General features: G+C 42.2%; 2 protein-coding genes across 3 annotated transcripts in view; one reads left to right on the top strand and one right to left on the bottom strand.

Annotated features, from left to right (window-relative positions):
- The window catches only part of ZDHHC15 (zinc finger DHHC-type palmitoyltransferase 15), a 35,314-nt gene extending 30,657 nt beyond the window's left edge, over positions 1-4,657 (top strand). The window contains exons 11-12 of one of the 2 annotated variants that reach the window (XM_039365370.1): positions 1,332-1,415; positions 3,802-4,657. In XM_039365370.1, the coding sequence (XP_039221304.1) occupies positions 1,332-1,375 (44 nt within the window). In that variant the 3' untranslated portion in view covers positions 1,376-1,415; positions 3,802-4,657. Of the gene's footprint in view, positions 1-1,331; positions 1,416-3,775 lie in introns of both variants that reach the window. The other variant, XM_039365369.1, reaches the window with a different exon arrangement.
- Positions 4,658-12,523: 7,866 nt separating this feature from the next.
- UPRT (uracil phosphoribosyltransferase homolog) overlaps positions 12,524-14,881 on the bottom strand; it is a 28,365-nt gene continuing 26,007 nt past the window's right edge. The window contains exon 7 of the mRNA XM_039365357.1: positions 12,524-14,334. Within this exon, the coding sequence (XP_039221291.1) occupies positions 14,228-14,334 (107 nt within the window). The 3' untranslated portion in view covers positions 12,524-14,227. The remainder of the gene's footprint in view (positions 14,335-14,881) is intronic.

The raw sequence follows: 14,881 nt of genomic DNA on the forward strand, positions 1-14,881 counted from the left end.
TGGGAACAAACTCTTCAACTTTCGAGTAGGCGGTGCGGAGATACAGGCCTTTCCTGGATGAATTGTTAGCTTTCCCCACCTCTCCCCATAGTTCACAGCAGACTGGCGGTTAGCGAATGCGAACTACAGACATGAGATGGCAGTTCTGATACACACCTCTTAAAGTTGCTAAAGTTGACAAACACTGCTCTGCACATTCAAAAGAGAGGAAAAGGGGGCATCAGTCAACCAAAAGTGACCGGGGGGGGGGGCAAGTCAGCAAGCCTGGGCCATTAGTTCTTGTGCAGCAGAAACAGAGATGCCCTTCTTACAGCCTCCCCCCCCATCATTGAGGCAGATTTAGGGACCACTTGGAGAACAGCCTTCCCATTTGCATTCTGGACCAGTTAGCTTTCAAGTAGTTTTCAAGAGTAGCCCCATGCAGGGCACTTTGCAGCAGTCGAGCCTTGAGTCAAATTCCTCGAGTTATTCATTTAGTTTACATTTGATATAGATATAAGTTGAGCCTTCTCTGGGCATAAATACATACACGGCCCCTACTTTGCAAATCACAACAAGTCTTTTTTTCCCATGACTCGTGTTTTTCCGTGTTGTTCTTGCAAATGCTTTTGCAGATATCCCCAGTAGTTCCAGTGCAGGGTCCCTTCTTTCTTTTAAATTTTGCTTGAAAAGCAGGGTTTTATAAGATGAAGAGTGCCGCAATCAGCTATTTTAAAAAGTTACTCGTTCTCTGCGTTCAATCCAAGACCGCTTTGTTTACCAATCAAGTCCTATTCAACAGGACTGGAGAGGTTGCCATCAGGATCAGATTGATTGCAGGATTAGGGAACCGCTTGTCTTCCTGCTTTGGGGGTTAATGGCCCAGCACAGAAGTTTGGCTGAAAGGCAAGCAAAGGGACCATTTTTCCCAAACTGTAAATCTCAAGTGCATCTTTTGCAAAGTGTAAGAAAGGCAAGGTGTGTATTTGCCCATACTTACCTAAACACGTATACAAACTCAGACTCTTCAAGTTGTAAGCATCTTGGCTGCAGCCCTCCAGGTCCTCCAAATACTTTTGCCAAATTTGCTTTTGAATGGTTTAAAAGGGAGCAGTGATTAAATACAGAATTGGGAAGTAATCACAATAATTCTGCTGAATTCTAGTTGAATGCAAATGACCTGCAATCTCCCTATGACTTTGTAGAGTGTAGTCCCCAGCAGGCCATTCCAAGCCACCCCACCCCATCCCATCCGAGAGAAAAATTGGGCTCCACAATGATTGGGAGCACAACTCTGAAGGAAGAACAATCTCTGTCTTACTTGAGTGGACTTCTTTTGTTTGTCTGTCCAGATTACCAGCAAGGGACTTCTCTTTCCATCGAAATGGAGACGTAGCAGCTTTGAAGAGCTGAGGTTGTGCAACTCATGTGCTCTGGTAAGTGTTTTCTTCTTCAGATATATATAAAAAAGCCTAGCACTCTTCTTTCAGTTAGGTTTTTTTTTTTTTTCATAAGATACTTGATCTGGATGTCTTGCCTCCAGAAGTCATGGGTGCTCCTTTGCTGGAGATTTTCAAGAAAAGGTTGGGCCATTATTTATCTGGAATGGTCTACTAGGGTCTCCTGCTTGAGCAGGAGGGTGGACTAGAAGACCTCCAAGGTCCCTTCCAACCATGTTATTCTATGTTCTACAATCTTGGCAGTGGTAGACTATTCCCCTCGCACACGGGTTCCAAATTCATATGATTTCCCTGTGGGCAATATGGCTTGCCCATGTAAATGAACTCTCTCTTGGGCCAGGAAAAGCAGCCCATAGAGCCCCTTATGCCATTTCCTGGCGCAAGAGTTAGAACAGGGGTCTTCAAACTTGGCCCTTTTATGACTTGTGGACTTCAACTCCCAGAATTCCTCATCCAGGCACGCTGGGAGTTGAAGTCCACAAGTCATAAAAGGGCCAAGTTTGAAGACCCCTGAATTAGAATAACAGAATAGCCGAGTTGGAAGGGACCTTGGAGGTCTTCTGGTCCAAACTCTGCTCAAGCAGGAGAGCCTATTCCATTCCGGACAAGTGGCTGTCTCGTTGTTATACACCTCACCTTGAAGTAGCTCCCCCCCCCCAACGCAGCATCTCCCAAATCATCCGGGCCAAAGCTGGACTACCACCTTCTGCTTCTCAGAAATCCCAAAGTTGCTGGTGGGTGCCAGGTTGGAAAAAGCTGAACTGGAGAAGTGTGCCATAAAGTCCTGACATGTTTGGCGCAAGAAGGCCAGCTCCAGGAGAGGTCGAGGTCTCACCTTCTGGAGCTTGCCTAGAATCAGCGCTGGGTCGGCCCCGATTGGGGTTCGATTCGTCCAGGGGTGTCTTTCTTTGGCCCGGATGCTCTTTCACAGCCAAGCCTACCAGACCCCCGAAATGGAAAGTGTGAGCTTTTCTCATGCCGCCTTGGGCTCTTGGGGAGAAGGCAGGACAGACGTCCACCAAATAGAAAAGGCAGATTTTGTGTTTCAGAAGAAGTTGGCTAACCTCTTGCAAATGATTGCGGTTTAAAAGACCCACAAGGCTTTTCCGGTAACTATTTCACCACAGGCCATTTGCTTGCAGGAAGCCACCCCCCCCCCACTGTGCCCTGCTATGCCACATTTGCCAATGGCAGGTCTGCTCTTGAGCAGGGCATCTCCTGATGGTGCAGATATCTCTACGCAAAACAAACTTCAGAGCTGAGAAGCGTTTTCCCAAATCTTCTTGCTTAGTCTAAACCAGGGGTAGGAAACCTTGGCTCTTTTATGACTCGTGGACTTCAACTCCCAGAACTCCTGGGAGTTCTGGCAGTTGAAGTCCACGAGTCATAAAAGAGCCAAAGTTGCCTACCCCTGGTCTAAACAATGGAAGCTCCCTACTTTTTCAGAAAAGATCTCAAATCTTCCGAGCCTGACCGCAAGAAAGAACGGAGGATCACCCTCCGATTAATGTGAAAATATAAGAGAGGGGATAGAATTTGCACTCAGGAAAGACGGAAGACAAGACTTTTGCCTTCCATAGCCATCTCAGCTCCCAGAGAGCAGGAGAAAGCTGAGTGGCCCAAGGGCAACAGAGAGTGGTGTTAGGGAAACCACAATCCATAAAGGGATGCAGGTGGTCACTGACTTGCAACCATTTGTTTAGCAACTGTTCAAAGTTACAGCAGCACTGAAAAAAGTGTTGTAGAGCAGTCCCCACACTTAGGACCGCTATGATCAAAATTTGGGTGGCAACCAGCCTGTTCTCACAGGAAACGGGACTCGCCTAATGAGAACACATGTCACTTAATTATAACGGTTCACCAAAGGCTGGAAAATCGGGGGAAAGATAGGGGGAAAGGTAGCAGCACGGCGGTCATGCCATTTCTTTTTAAATTCAAAAGTTACACCAAACACAAGGAAGAGGAGGGGGACAGGAGAAATGGCTCCTTTGGAAAGCAGCAATCCAGGTCCAGTCCAAACCGATTGGCGCTTTCCTTTCCTTTCCTTTGAAGTTTGCTTCCCCAATTACAGATTTCATTCCAGAAGATCAAATAGCAGCTGCTGATGAAGGCTTTTCATCCAGGAAAGGAAAGAGCTGCCTTCTCCCCCTGCTCGCCCTCACTCTGATCTGGATCATTATCAGCACATCTGCGGCTGCAATTCCCTTTTTATTTCAGCGTGCACATTAAATGCAGGGCTGCCTCACGTCATGTCGAGCTTGGTCCTTAGGAGTAGAATAGAAATTCTTTTAATTAGACTCATTCTTATTCCTTTCTTTTCCTGCAACCCACTTCAGTTCCAGCTTCCTCCCTGTCTCATTAGCTTCCTCTGGTGATGGAAACTCAGGAGGCATAAAAGAAAAAGCAGCACTTGGATCGGAAAAAGAAAAGCAACATTGGAGGCTAATTCTCGCTTTCGGAAACAGCTCTTGAGGAGACAGTCCTTGGTGACACTTCCAAGGTTTGCTACACATTATGGATTATTTTTTTTTAACATGGCAGCTCTGAAGTGATTAAGGCTATTCATGACTGTCTCTTTTTGTATGTCTTACCCAGAAGAAGGGAAAACTGCTTAGTGCAAATGCATTTCCAAGTGCCTTAAGGGGCATTTAGCTAACAGCCTGGACTTCATGTTGTCTCGTTTTGCCAAATAGGAAGAACAGCTCTGTAAAATGGTTAGGCAGACTGCTCAAAACAAATCCTCTTGCGCAGGAATCATGGCTGCCAAATCAAGTCTTACTGCTAGGGAACTGGGCGAACGTGTGCTGCTTCTGTAACCACAGGAAACCTTCAGCCAGCTCTAAACGTACCCATCGTCAAAATTCTGATTTTGCTAAAAAGCCTGGCTCTTTTAATTGATCTTTGTTGATGTAAGCACAGTCCTCGTAGTGCCTATAATTGTCTAAAATTCATTCAGAACAGCTTCAGCTACTGGACTAGTTTCTGCTATGAAAAAAATAGCCTTTGACTTGCACAACGGTGACCCTGTCTTGTACTGTCCACGGAGGCTCATGTGACTACGGACTTCTTTGAACAGAACTTGCCTCCCCCACGCAAAAGTCAGCCTGCCAGCAGGAGAAAGTCTGGCCCCTGGTTTGGCATTCAGGGGAAGCCTTGCTTGGAGCCAGGCCAGCCTCACTTCACAGACTTTTAAACTCTTTGCATGATCTGATCAGGAATACGATTTGTGTCTCTCTGTCATTCATTTTTTCCCCAAATACTTAAAGAAACTCATGGATAGAGAAGTCCAAAAGGCTGGGCTTCCCCTTGCCCCTTTAATTTGAGTGCTGGGTCACTTAATAATAATAATTGTAGTAAAGTTGGAAGGGACCTTGGAGGTCATCTAGTCCAACCCCCTGCTCGGGCAGGTTTTGATCCAAGTAGGATTCCTTCCCCCCTCAAGAGATTTCTTCAGCCTTTTCAGTGACCACGCAGAAATAGATTCCATCTTCCCTCTTTAGAACTTTGGAGAAAAAACACCATAAGAGGAGATCATTGGAAATATGTTATAGACATCAACCATTTAGCCCAGTGGGTTCAATCGGATCAGGGAGATGGGCTGTGGTGCAGCTCCAGGGGCTGGAGCTAAACCAGTGTCCCCCAGTACCTAGATGATGCCACCAAACCAGGCAGCTGCCCCTCTCTGCTTATGCTACACTTGACCTCCCAATCACACCTGTCAGCCACACAAGCAGATGGAAGTCCCAAAGGTGCTTTTTCAAGAGACAACTGGACTTTCTTGTTTTGCTTTGAAGACGTTTCGTTTCTCATCCAAGAAGCTTCTTCAGTTCTGGCTGGATGGTGGGGAACGGAAGGGTTTATACTCCTTGCAGACAGCTGGTCATTTGCACTCTTTTAAGAGAGTCATTGAGGCCACTTGGAGGTGTCCCCCATTGTGGCCAATCTCTACATGGAACACGTCGATACCAAAGCCCTAAACCCCTTCACAGGAATTCCACCCACTCATTGGTAAAGGTATGTGGACGATACTTGGGTCAAGATCAAAACACAGGAATGGAAGCGTTTGCCAAACATATCAACTCTGTGGACAGAGACATCAAATTCACACATGAAGATGTTAAGGAAAATAGTTTAGCCTTCCTGGACTGTGCAGTAGTTATTAGGGAAGATAGAAGCCTTAACACTGAAATTTACAGAAAACAAATCAATATTTACATATGATTCTCACCGCCCACTGAAGCACAAAATGGGAGTTATCAGAACCCTACACCACTGAGCTGAAGGCCTACCAGCAAAGGGAAAGAAAATGAACTAAAACACATCAAGGAGACCCTCAGAACATGTGACTATCCCAAGTGGGCCTTCATCAAATTCCCCCCCCCCCAAATACTCTGCAGGAACTTCTCCATACACAGACAAAGAAGGGAACAATAAACAAAGCAATGTTGTCATTCCATATGTTGCAGGAATATCTGAAAAGTTCAGGAGGATCTTCAGCCAACACAACATACATGCACACTTATTTAAACCCAAGAATACACTAAGGCAGAAGCTTGTCCATCCCAATGGTAAAACACACAGGCACAAACTAAGCAACGTGGTATATGCAGTACAATGCAGTGAGCCATGTGCAGATCTGAACCATGGGGAAACAAAACAACCACTTCATAAACACCTGGCACAACATACCCATCAGGACAAGATTCAGCAGTGCATCTGCTTTTAAAAGACAAAAGGCCACACTTTCGAAGACAACAAAGTCCACATTTTGGACAGAGGTTTGAACAGCTGGTTTGAAAGAGGGGTCCAAGAGGCCGTCTGTGTCAAAACTGAACCATCCTCTCTCAACAGAGGGGGAGGGATACGACATCATCTATCTCCAGTCTACCACACAGTCCTTTCAGCAGTTCCAAGGAGGCTCCACACCCATTTGCACCACTTAGGTGACCCTGAGGACACAGGTAAACCTCCAGGTGGCCTCAAGGACTCTAAACGAATGCAGATGACCAGCTGTCTGCAAGGAGTATAAACCCATTCCCCACCATCCAGTCAGAGCTGAAGAATGGATGAAAAGGGAAACATCTTCAAAGAAAAACAAGGAAGTTCAGTTGCCTCTTGCAAAAGCATCTTTGGGACAACCATGAGCGGGATGACTGAGAATCTCCATAGACATTAAGCAGATGAAAGAGAGAGCAATAGTTGAGTTCTCTCAACGTAAGCCCATTCCAGTACTGCCTATATCCTACTGGGGCCATCAGATCATTTTTAAAGAAGACTTTAAAAAGTCTGCAGTCAGAAGAGGTTGCCCACCATGTTTATAGTGGCTAGGACTCCCTCAAAGATTTGTCCGGGACCTCCGTGGCCTTGCTTGTGATGTATCTTTTGCTGCAGTGGGGTTTTTGAAATGCCCATGCTAAGAAGTAAACCAGTTTCGTAGCTGGGCTTCCTTTGTGCAGTTGCACCCTTTGCTGATTTTCTTGGGGAGACCTCCCAAAAAGATAGCATTCAGCCTCTAGAATTGTTTAGGCTCAGTTAAAAAACCCTTAATGCGCTATTTTTTTCTCAGTGTAGAAAGGCGCCAGCCAGAGAAATTGAAGCAGACACAAATCTTATAGCAAATATTGAAGCTTTACTAATTTCAATAGAACTAGTTTAAACATTTTTCTGCTGATTATATTAGTCCTTTGAATGCTGTATGTTTAAAGCAAAATAGACATTTGCGTGGGTCCATATTTAACACCGAACTTCTTCCCTAGTTAGATTTCATAACAGTGCTGTCAATCAATTGCAATGTGTTTCCCTTTCTTAAAAGACTCTTTTCTTTGCATTGATCAGAGCAATTAAATGTTAACGTTTAATTAACAAATGCAGCTCTACTCCAACATTTCAAAAAGTTAGATAATCCAAAGAGAGAAGCAACCTAGAACTAAGGAGAAACTTCCTGACGGTTAGAACAATTAACCAGTGGAACAACCTGCCTCCAGAATGCTCCAACACTGGAAGTTTTTAAGACGAGATTGGACAGCCATTTGTCTGAAATGGTATAGGGTTTTGTGCCTGGGCAGGGGGTTGGACTAAATGACCTCCAAGGTCCCTTCCAACTTTATCATTATTATTATTATTACTAATCCACTAAAACAGCAGAACATGTATTTGGAGAACTAATTTTAATTTGGTGTTTCCAACTTCACAGAGCTACGTGATAAAAGCATCTCAGCTGCTGTTGAACATTTCTCAGGTCCACTATTTTAGCGCCACGGAGGAGGTGAAAAGCGTGTTTGGCTTTGTTGATCTCCTGTTGAAAGGGTGGTCCAGAATTTGGGAATCGAGCAGAGAGAGACTGGTTAAGACTTAGAAAATTTCCAAAGCCATGTCTGATAGCGTGAGTCTTATGGGGCCTGGAAGGAACGGCCGGGTCAACTGCCCTTTCAGTTCCAGGCCCTTCTTCATGCCCTGAATTTTCAATTGTTTTTAGACAATCTTGGATTAAGGCAGTGCTTCTCAATTATTTTCTGTCATGCCCCCCTAGGAAGAAGAAAACATTTCGCGCGCCCCCCGCGCGACTGTAAAAAAATTTTTTCTGTACAGAGGACCGATTTCCGGGTCTAAAAGTCACACGGGCGGGTTTGGCCAATCAGGATAGAGCATCATGTCTATCCAATCGGGTCCTTTGCATGTGTCACGTGCGTTGGCGGTCATGTTGTCCTCCGCGTCGGGCTGCCGCTTGCGAGTGAGTCGGATGATCCGATCTAGAAATCCAATATGACAGTATTTGCCGAGGTCAAACGAGCCCCCCTTTACGGAGCCTCGCGCCCCCTGGGGGGCGCGCCCCACTATTTGAGAAGCACTGGATTAAGGGCATCAACAGCAGAGGGAAGCGAAGATCCTGCCCTTTTGGGCCTTGGTATTAGTTCCAAATAAACAATTGGCAAGTAGCAGCTATAGTTGTAACCCAGCATTGCTCAACTGTACTGACTGTTTAGTTGTGTGGACTTCAACTCCCAGAATTCCCGTAGTGAGCCTGCTGGCTGGGAAATTCTGGAAGTTGAAGTCCACACATCTTAAAGTCAGCAAGGTTGAGAAACAGCATTGTAAGCCATTATCAAGGCAACGAGGTGTCCGAGCCCTCTTCTGCTTAACAGTTGTGTGAAAAAACAGCTAGGGAAGGTTTTTTTCTTCTTCTTTAGACAGGATTGAAAAGCTGTGAAAAGTACTAACGTGAAAATGATGGTTTGTCTGCAAAAGAGCTTTCAAGTGCCCTTTGTAGGTGGAGCAGTGATTATGAGCCACAGGAACCATGTCATCATTTGCTTCCAGGAAACCTATACTCGCATTCACTAATATTTCTGTGTGGTTCTCCATAAAACAGCTTTACTCCTGTTTGTGGGCATATGCCTGCACTTTTCTATTTTGTGTTGGGGATACGGCAGGAGGTGTCCCAGAACCAGTTTGCTTAGAACCTCTTGAACTCAGACCATTTCTGATGGTTTCCAAAGCTCCTTTCACCTCAGCAGCCTAATTTAGGGATAAAGTCTACTTCAGGGGTTCTCAACCTTGGCAACTTCAAGACTTGTGGACTTCAACTCCCAGAATTCTGGGAGTTGAAGTCCACAAGTCTTAAAGTTGCCAAGGTTGAGAACCCCTGGTCTACTTGGTGTTCTTATGGCTAAACTATTGGGAGTTAAAAAAACAACAACTCTGTGCAACTATTATAACTCATCCAATCTGTTCTCTGCAGGGAAGGCCTTAAGACTTCTCCTAGCAGCCTCTCCCAAATTCTCCTTCAGCTGTGACTCCTGTTCCCTGCCAGTTTCTTTGGGAGCTGGGCAGCTGTTGAGCTTGAAACAGCACAAATGGAATGCATGTGAATTATATTTTTAAATAATTTTGGGTTGGGGAGGACAGCTTAATTTAATAAAATCAGATGTGATCAGGTGACCAAAATTATCTTTAGAAACATTCTACCAGCTGATTTGTGGCAAGCAAACAGGCTTGTTAAATAAATCAGGTTAGGAAGACTTCAGCCCCAATGATTCCTCAGAATCAAAGGCTCATCCCTGCAGTGCAGAATTGTAATAGAGATCCAGAGTCCTCTACTAATAGTGCTGCATCTTTATGCATTTGATTACCAAATTGACCCATCTTCATGGTTGCACAAATACTGTACATTGAATACTTAACTATCAAAAGCAGTACAGGTAGTCCTTGACTTACAACCATTCATTTAGTGACCGTTCAAAGTTACAACGGCGCTGAAAAAAGGGACTTGGGACAATTTTTTTACACTTATGACCGTTGCAGCGTCCCCAGGGTCACGTGATTTACATTCAGATGCTTGGCAACTGGTTCATACTTATGACGGTCGCCATGTTCCAGGGGTCCTGTGATCCCCTTTGCAACCTTCTGACCAGCAAAGTCAATGGGGGAAGCCAGATTCACTTGAACAACCAGGCTACTAATTTAACAACTGCAGTGATTCACTTAACAAACGTAGCAAGAAAAGTCGTAAAATGGGGCAAAAGAGTGTGCTGGAATATTTTGTACCAACCAGTATTGCCACTTCCAGTCATTATCCAGTTGCTGAATTTCATTCTAGTTTTCATGTACTCACATGAGGACACAGGAGACACCCCAAACCTGTAACAATTAAGCAAGTGTCCTGAAGAACAGAAAGTATCTCCTTCTCATTTTAGATAATATATGTTTATGCTGCCCGATTCCCAATGACTCTGGATAGTGCACAACAGTCTGCCTGTTAAAGGAGGACACGGACCAAATCATTTGTGGCAGAATTCTGTCTAGAAATATTATAACTAGTATTTAATAATCTAATTAGCCTTTTTTATGATCCCTTGGGACCAACTGAAATTCAGAAATAGGAAGGGTAATAATAGACCCTTTGCAAACATATTCTGAGTATTTGAGGCACAGCAGGAAGAAATTAAAGGCTTTGAATGGCTACGTAAGGAATTTGATGGTATTCTATAGCAGTGTTTCTCAACCTTAGCCGCTTTAAGATGACTGGACTTCAACTCTCAGCTGGCTGGGGAATTCTGGGAGTTGAAGTCCACCCACCTTAAAGCAGCTAAGGTTGAGAAACATTTTTCTATAGCATTTGAATTATGATCCAATAATGTAATGCTTGTCTTGAGATTCCTATTGTTTAACTATTAGTTTTGTGGTTGCAACCAAGGTGTACTTTTCATATATTATTCCAGCCATTTTTAAAGCAGTCACAGTTGTACACGATGCCATACATTTTCATCAATCTAAATGTAACTTAGGATTGTGACTTGATTGTGAGAAGTAGTTGATTGTGAGAAGTCTTGACATTGCAGAACAAAATAACATTTGTATACTGGAACTATAAAATCTGCACTTTGTCCAGCATTATTCATGGAACTGGTTGGCGTTGATGTATGCGTAATTTTTCCATGCTGGAACATCCCAATTTCAGAAACCTCTCAAAGGCTTCCATGGTTCCACATTGACCCACATATTCCTGGGCATAAAATGTCTTCCTGAGAAAATGGAGCAGCGGAAATCCACCTGATGATTTTTGCAAACAGTATGCATCCCATTCTCACCACAAAACTGAAAGCATCACATTGATGTCTACTAAGGACCGTGAGACAGATGTAGTTAGGTAGGAAATCTGTGTTTAAAAATTTGGCCTTCTGTAAAGCTTGATTTTGGAGAACATCAGAATTGTTGAATAAAATAGGTGTTGCATGCTGGTATAGTGTAAGAATCAGCTAGCACAATATAAGAAATGTTTATTTGGCCCCAGCCTATAACTGTTTCTTGTGTAAGGTGTGGTGCACAACTGAAAGCACAATTTACTCTACTTGTAACAAGACAGGACCATGACGTATCTATGACAAATTGAATGTATTACACATATCATACCTTTCTCCTCACCTGGTTGGGAAAAAGTATACTAGAGGTAGGGACATATAATATCTCAGTGTTTCTCAACCTTGGCAGCTAGGAAGATGGGTGGACTTCAAGTCCCAGAATTCCCCAGCCAGCCTTCTTCCAGCAGCCAAGGTTAAGAAACACTGCAGTATCCTATGTACCCCTTCTCAACTTTTGGGGAGATCTAATATAGCTGCACTCTCCCATGTATCTGTGACCCATCAACAATTAAGGTATGCAGAACAGGACTGTGAATACCACGGAAGCTGCTTTAGCTCCGCTTCTTGAAATGTCTGCCTTGTAATGCATCAGTAGGAACAAAAGTGGTTTGGTGTTTTGTCAGTTGCACTGCTTGCTTTCCAGCACGATAAAACAAATATATCAGGACCTACATAAAAACATTGATCAGTGCATTCATATATTAAGAGAAAGGATGTGTTTGTAGTGGTCAGGGCCGATGGAGGAACAGAGCTGACTTTACTTTTGTAGAATGTTAAAAGTTGATTGTGTTTCCTATAGCCAAGTCGTAGAGGAGTCCCTTGTTGGCTTAAAATGAAAATCAAACCTTTGAGGCAGAGGATTCGCTCGAAGATAACAGTTATTTCTCAGAAATACTTCACACTTAATAAATTGCAGTTAGAATTCAATTCTTTCTCTGAGCTTGTCAGAGCGGTTTAAATAAGATAAGAGTGACTTCCTCTGGGAGGAAGGAAAGATTACTCAGTGAAAGAGTACATGTGGATAGGTAAAGAATGGACGGATCCTTTACACAGTGACATGAACTACCAGCAGCTACTGATTTGGCTGCACTTTTGCAAAATACTTTGCTGAGTCTTTTTCTTTTTTAAATCATTGAGGGATTTTGTAAAATCACATTAACCTTTAGTTTGGATATTACTGATTAATAATCTTAGGGGTGGCAGCAAATTGCATGGCCCTTTATTTTATACATTTAAATATTATGTTCACTACGCAGGGGTAGGCAACCTTGGCTCTTTTATGACTCGTGGACTTCAACTCCCAGAATTCCTGAGTCAGCCATGCTGGCTCAGGAATTCTGGGAGTTGAAGTCCACGAGTCATAAAAGAGCCAAGGTTGCCTACCCCTTATCTATAGTAATTCCTTCCTGGGTTTTTCTTTGGTATTATATAATCAAGATACAGATACATTGATGATATATTGAAGTGCAGATTTCCCCATTTGATTTTATAATCAGAGACATAGGAAATGGATTACTTAATCCAGTATAGTGGAGCATAATCATTCCTAAGGATTCTCAGAATCTCTTGGTTGTAAAATATTCTGCTGTTAATGTTGAGTCTCCTGAATGTTTAATGGTTACATTATCTCAGGTTCATTAACTGAAAACTGTATGTTTGTGATTGTGTAGCAGTCTGAAGCATGGAAATATTTTACAATAAAAATGTTTTGTAGAATCACATTTGAATATTTAAATATGTTAAAATGTATTGTGTAATGCTGCATTTTTTAAAATTCAAATACCAGGAGTCCAAACTGGATTAGTTTATTTCTCTGGTTTTGCAAGATGTAATCTGCCATTATGATTTAGCTTAGTCACAGACTCAATTTCCAACCAGGGCACATCTTATCCAATCAACTCCAAGCTTAAGGTTATAGCAGGATGTCCTATATACTTACTTCTAGTAAGAAGTAGAAACTTGCTCTTAAAGAAATGAAAATAAACATCCTTAGGTCTGATGATGAACAGAAAAATGAAGGTTAACAGAAGTAGAACATTACTGTTTTTGGTTTTTTTTTAAAGCAAATGATTTGTGGTTCTAGGGTACCAGCTGATTAGTAACCAGGAGACAATTACTGATATATCATAGCCAAGCTAAAAATATTATCCGGACAGTGACCCATAATGGCTGTTTTCAATATACAGCAATTATCTTTCTGAAATGGTTTGCTTTAAAATTGGGTACAAGTCACCTGTAGTGAAATGAAACAGTTTTGTCTTTAATTCTTCTCATTTGTATTATTAATTGTATTTAATTTAAAAATCAGTAAGATTTATTATCAAAAGAAAACTAGCTGACCTGTGATATAAAAATCTGGGCAACCATAAGATGGCAGCAAAAGCGAACTTTTCTGTATCCTTTTCCCACTACGGCAGACATGTTAAACTTGCGACGTCATGTCGCGCAACGTATCAGAGCTTTTTTGCCATTGCCGGCAATGGGGTGGGCGCAGCTCCAGTATGACACCCCTGCACTATAGAGTGGGTATTCAGATCTGGTGGCCTTGCATTGCCTCTTCCACTGGTCCATATATTCATATGTGAGCAAAGTGTGACCAGTGTAATATTTTGCACACACCATCTTTTGAATTATGCCTGCATTTTGTTTAGACGTCTTTGTTACAGTTACAAAACTTCTATATAGCTTGAGAAGGCAATCTACAAAAACTAAAACTGCATCCAAAGACTGGCACAAATGTGTCAATTGCTTCTAGCGAAAAATCTGTTTCAGAAAAAGGTCCCGTTGTGGTATAAAAACAATAAAAGATACAGACAATGGTGTCTTCACAGTTAGTTTATTTTGCCGTCGCAATCAGCCAAATTGGCTACAAAGAATAAATAAAGTAGAGGGCAGCAATTTGAATAACCCAATATTAGACGTCTGTGGTCTGCGTCATTGCCCCGACTCATTATTAAAACAAAAACTAGACTTAAGATCAAGTATCTATCCATTTAAATAAAAAATTAGTGCAGGTCAACTATTTCCACCTTTGGACAAAAAAAGAAAAACAAAGATGTTAAATATTCCCATAGATACCTCCACTTCAAATTATAAAATGTAGAAAAATGATATATCTTACAGTAACAAAACACAAATGGGTTAAGTACTTCAGTCTGTTCCAAAATACTTCTGCCCAAAATGTGTAGGTGCAACTGGATGAACCTCTGTTGTTAAAATTGTGATATCTGGAAATTCCTGGATTATTGATTTGGCACCTTAAAAAAAGAAAAGAAAATTGTAAATTATATATGTAGCTACATTGATTTTCCTGGAATGTGCCTTTTTAATCCAATTATTACAAGCTTTAATCATCAGTTGACATTTTTTTCCTTTCCCAGTATTTTGTGAATTCAATAGTTGTATTCTCTTTGGGCATAATAGTTAATTTCTATATGTCAGCTTACATGTGACAATTTCCGCAGCTGTCAATAAGGAATTCTATAATACAGAAATGACGCCCTCTAGAATATTCTTATTTGCATAAGAAAAAACTCAGATGTGTCCTCATAGGCATCAAGCACATACACACAAATTTTCTTTCATTTAATCTGGCTTTTCTAACATGAAAGGATTTCACTACATAGGAATGCTGAAAATCTTTTCAAATGTTTATGGATTATATTCATAATTACTCATTCCATCTCAATTTGTATCTACAATATTTTGAAGATGATCACATCAGTGCCTTTTCTAAGGTACGCCAAAGGCGGTCTATGTTTCAAAATCTTGCAACAGAAGGGTTAAGATTACGTTTCTCCATGT

This window comes from Crotalus tigris, unplaced genomic scaffold (assembly GCF_016545835.1).
Source record: "Crotalus tigris isolate CLP2741 ecotype Arizona unplaced genomic scaffold, ASM1654583v1 scf7180000020062.1902635, whole genome shotgun sequence".
Lineage (NCBI taxonomy): Eukaryota > Metazoa > Chordata > Lepidosauria > Squamata > Viperidae > Crotalus > Crotalus tigris.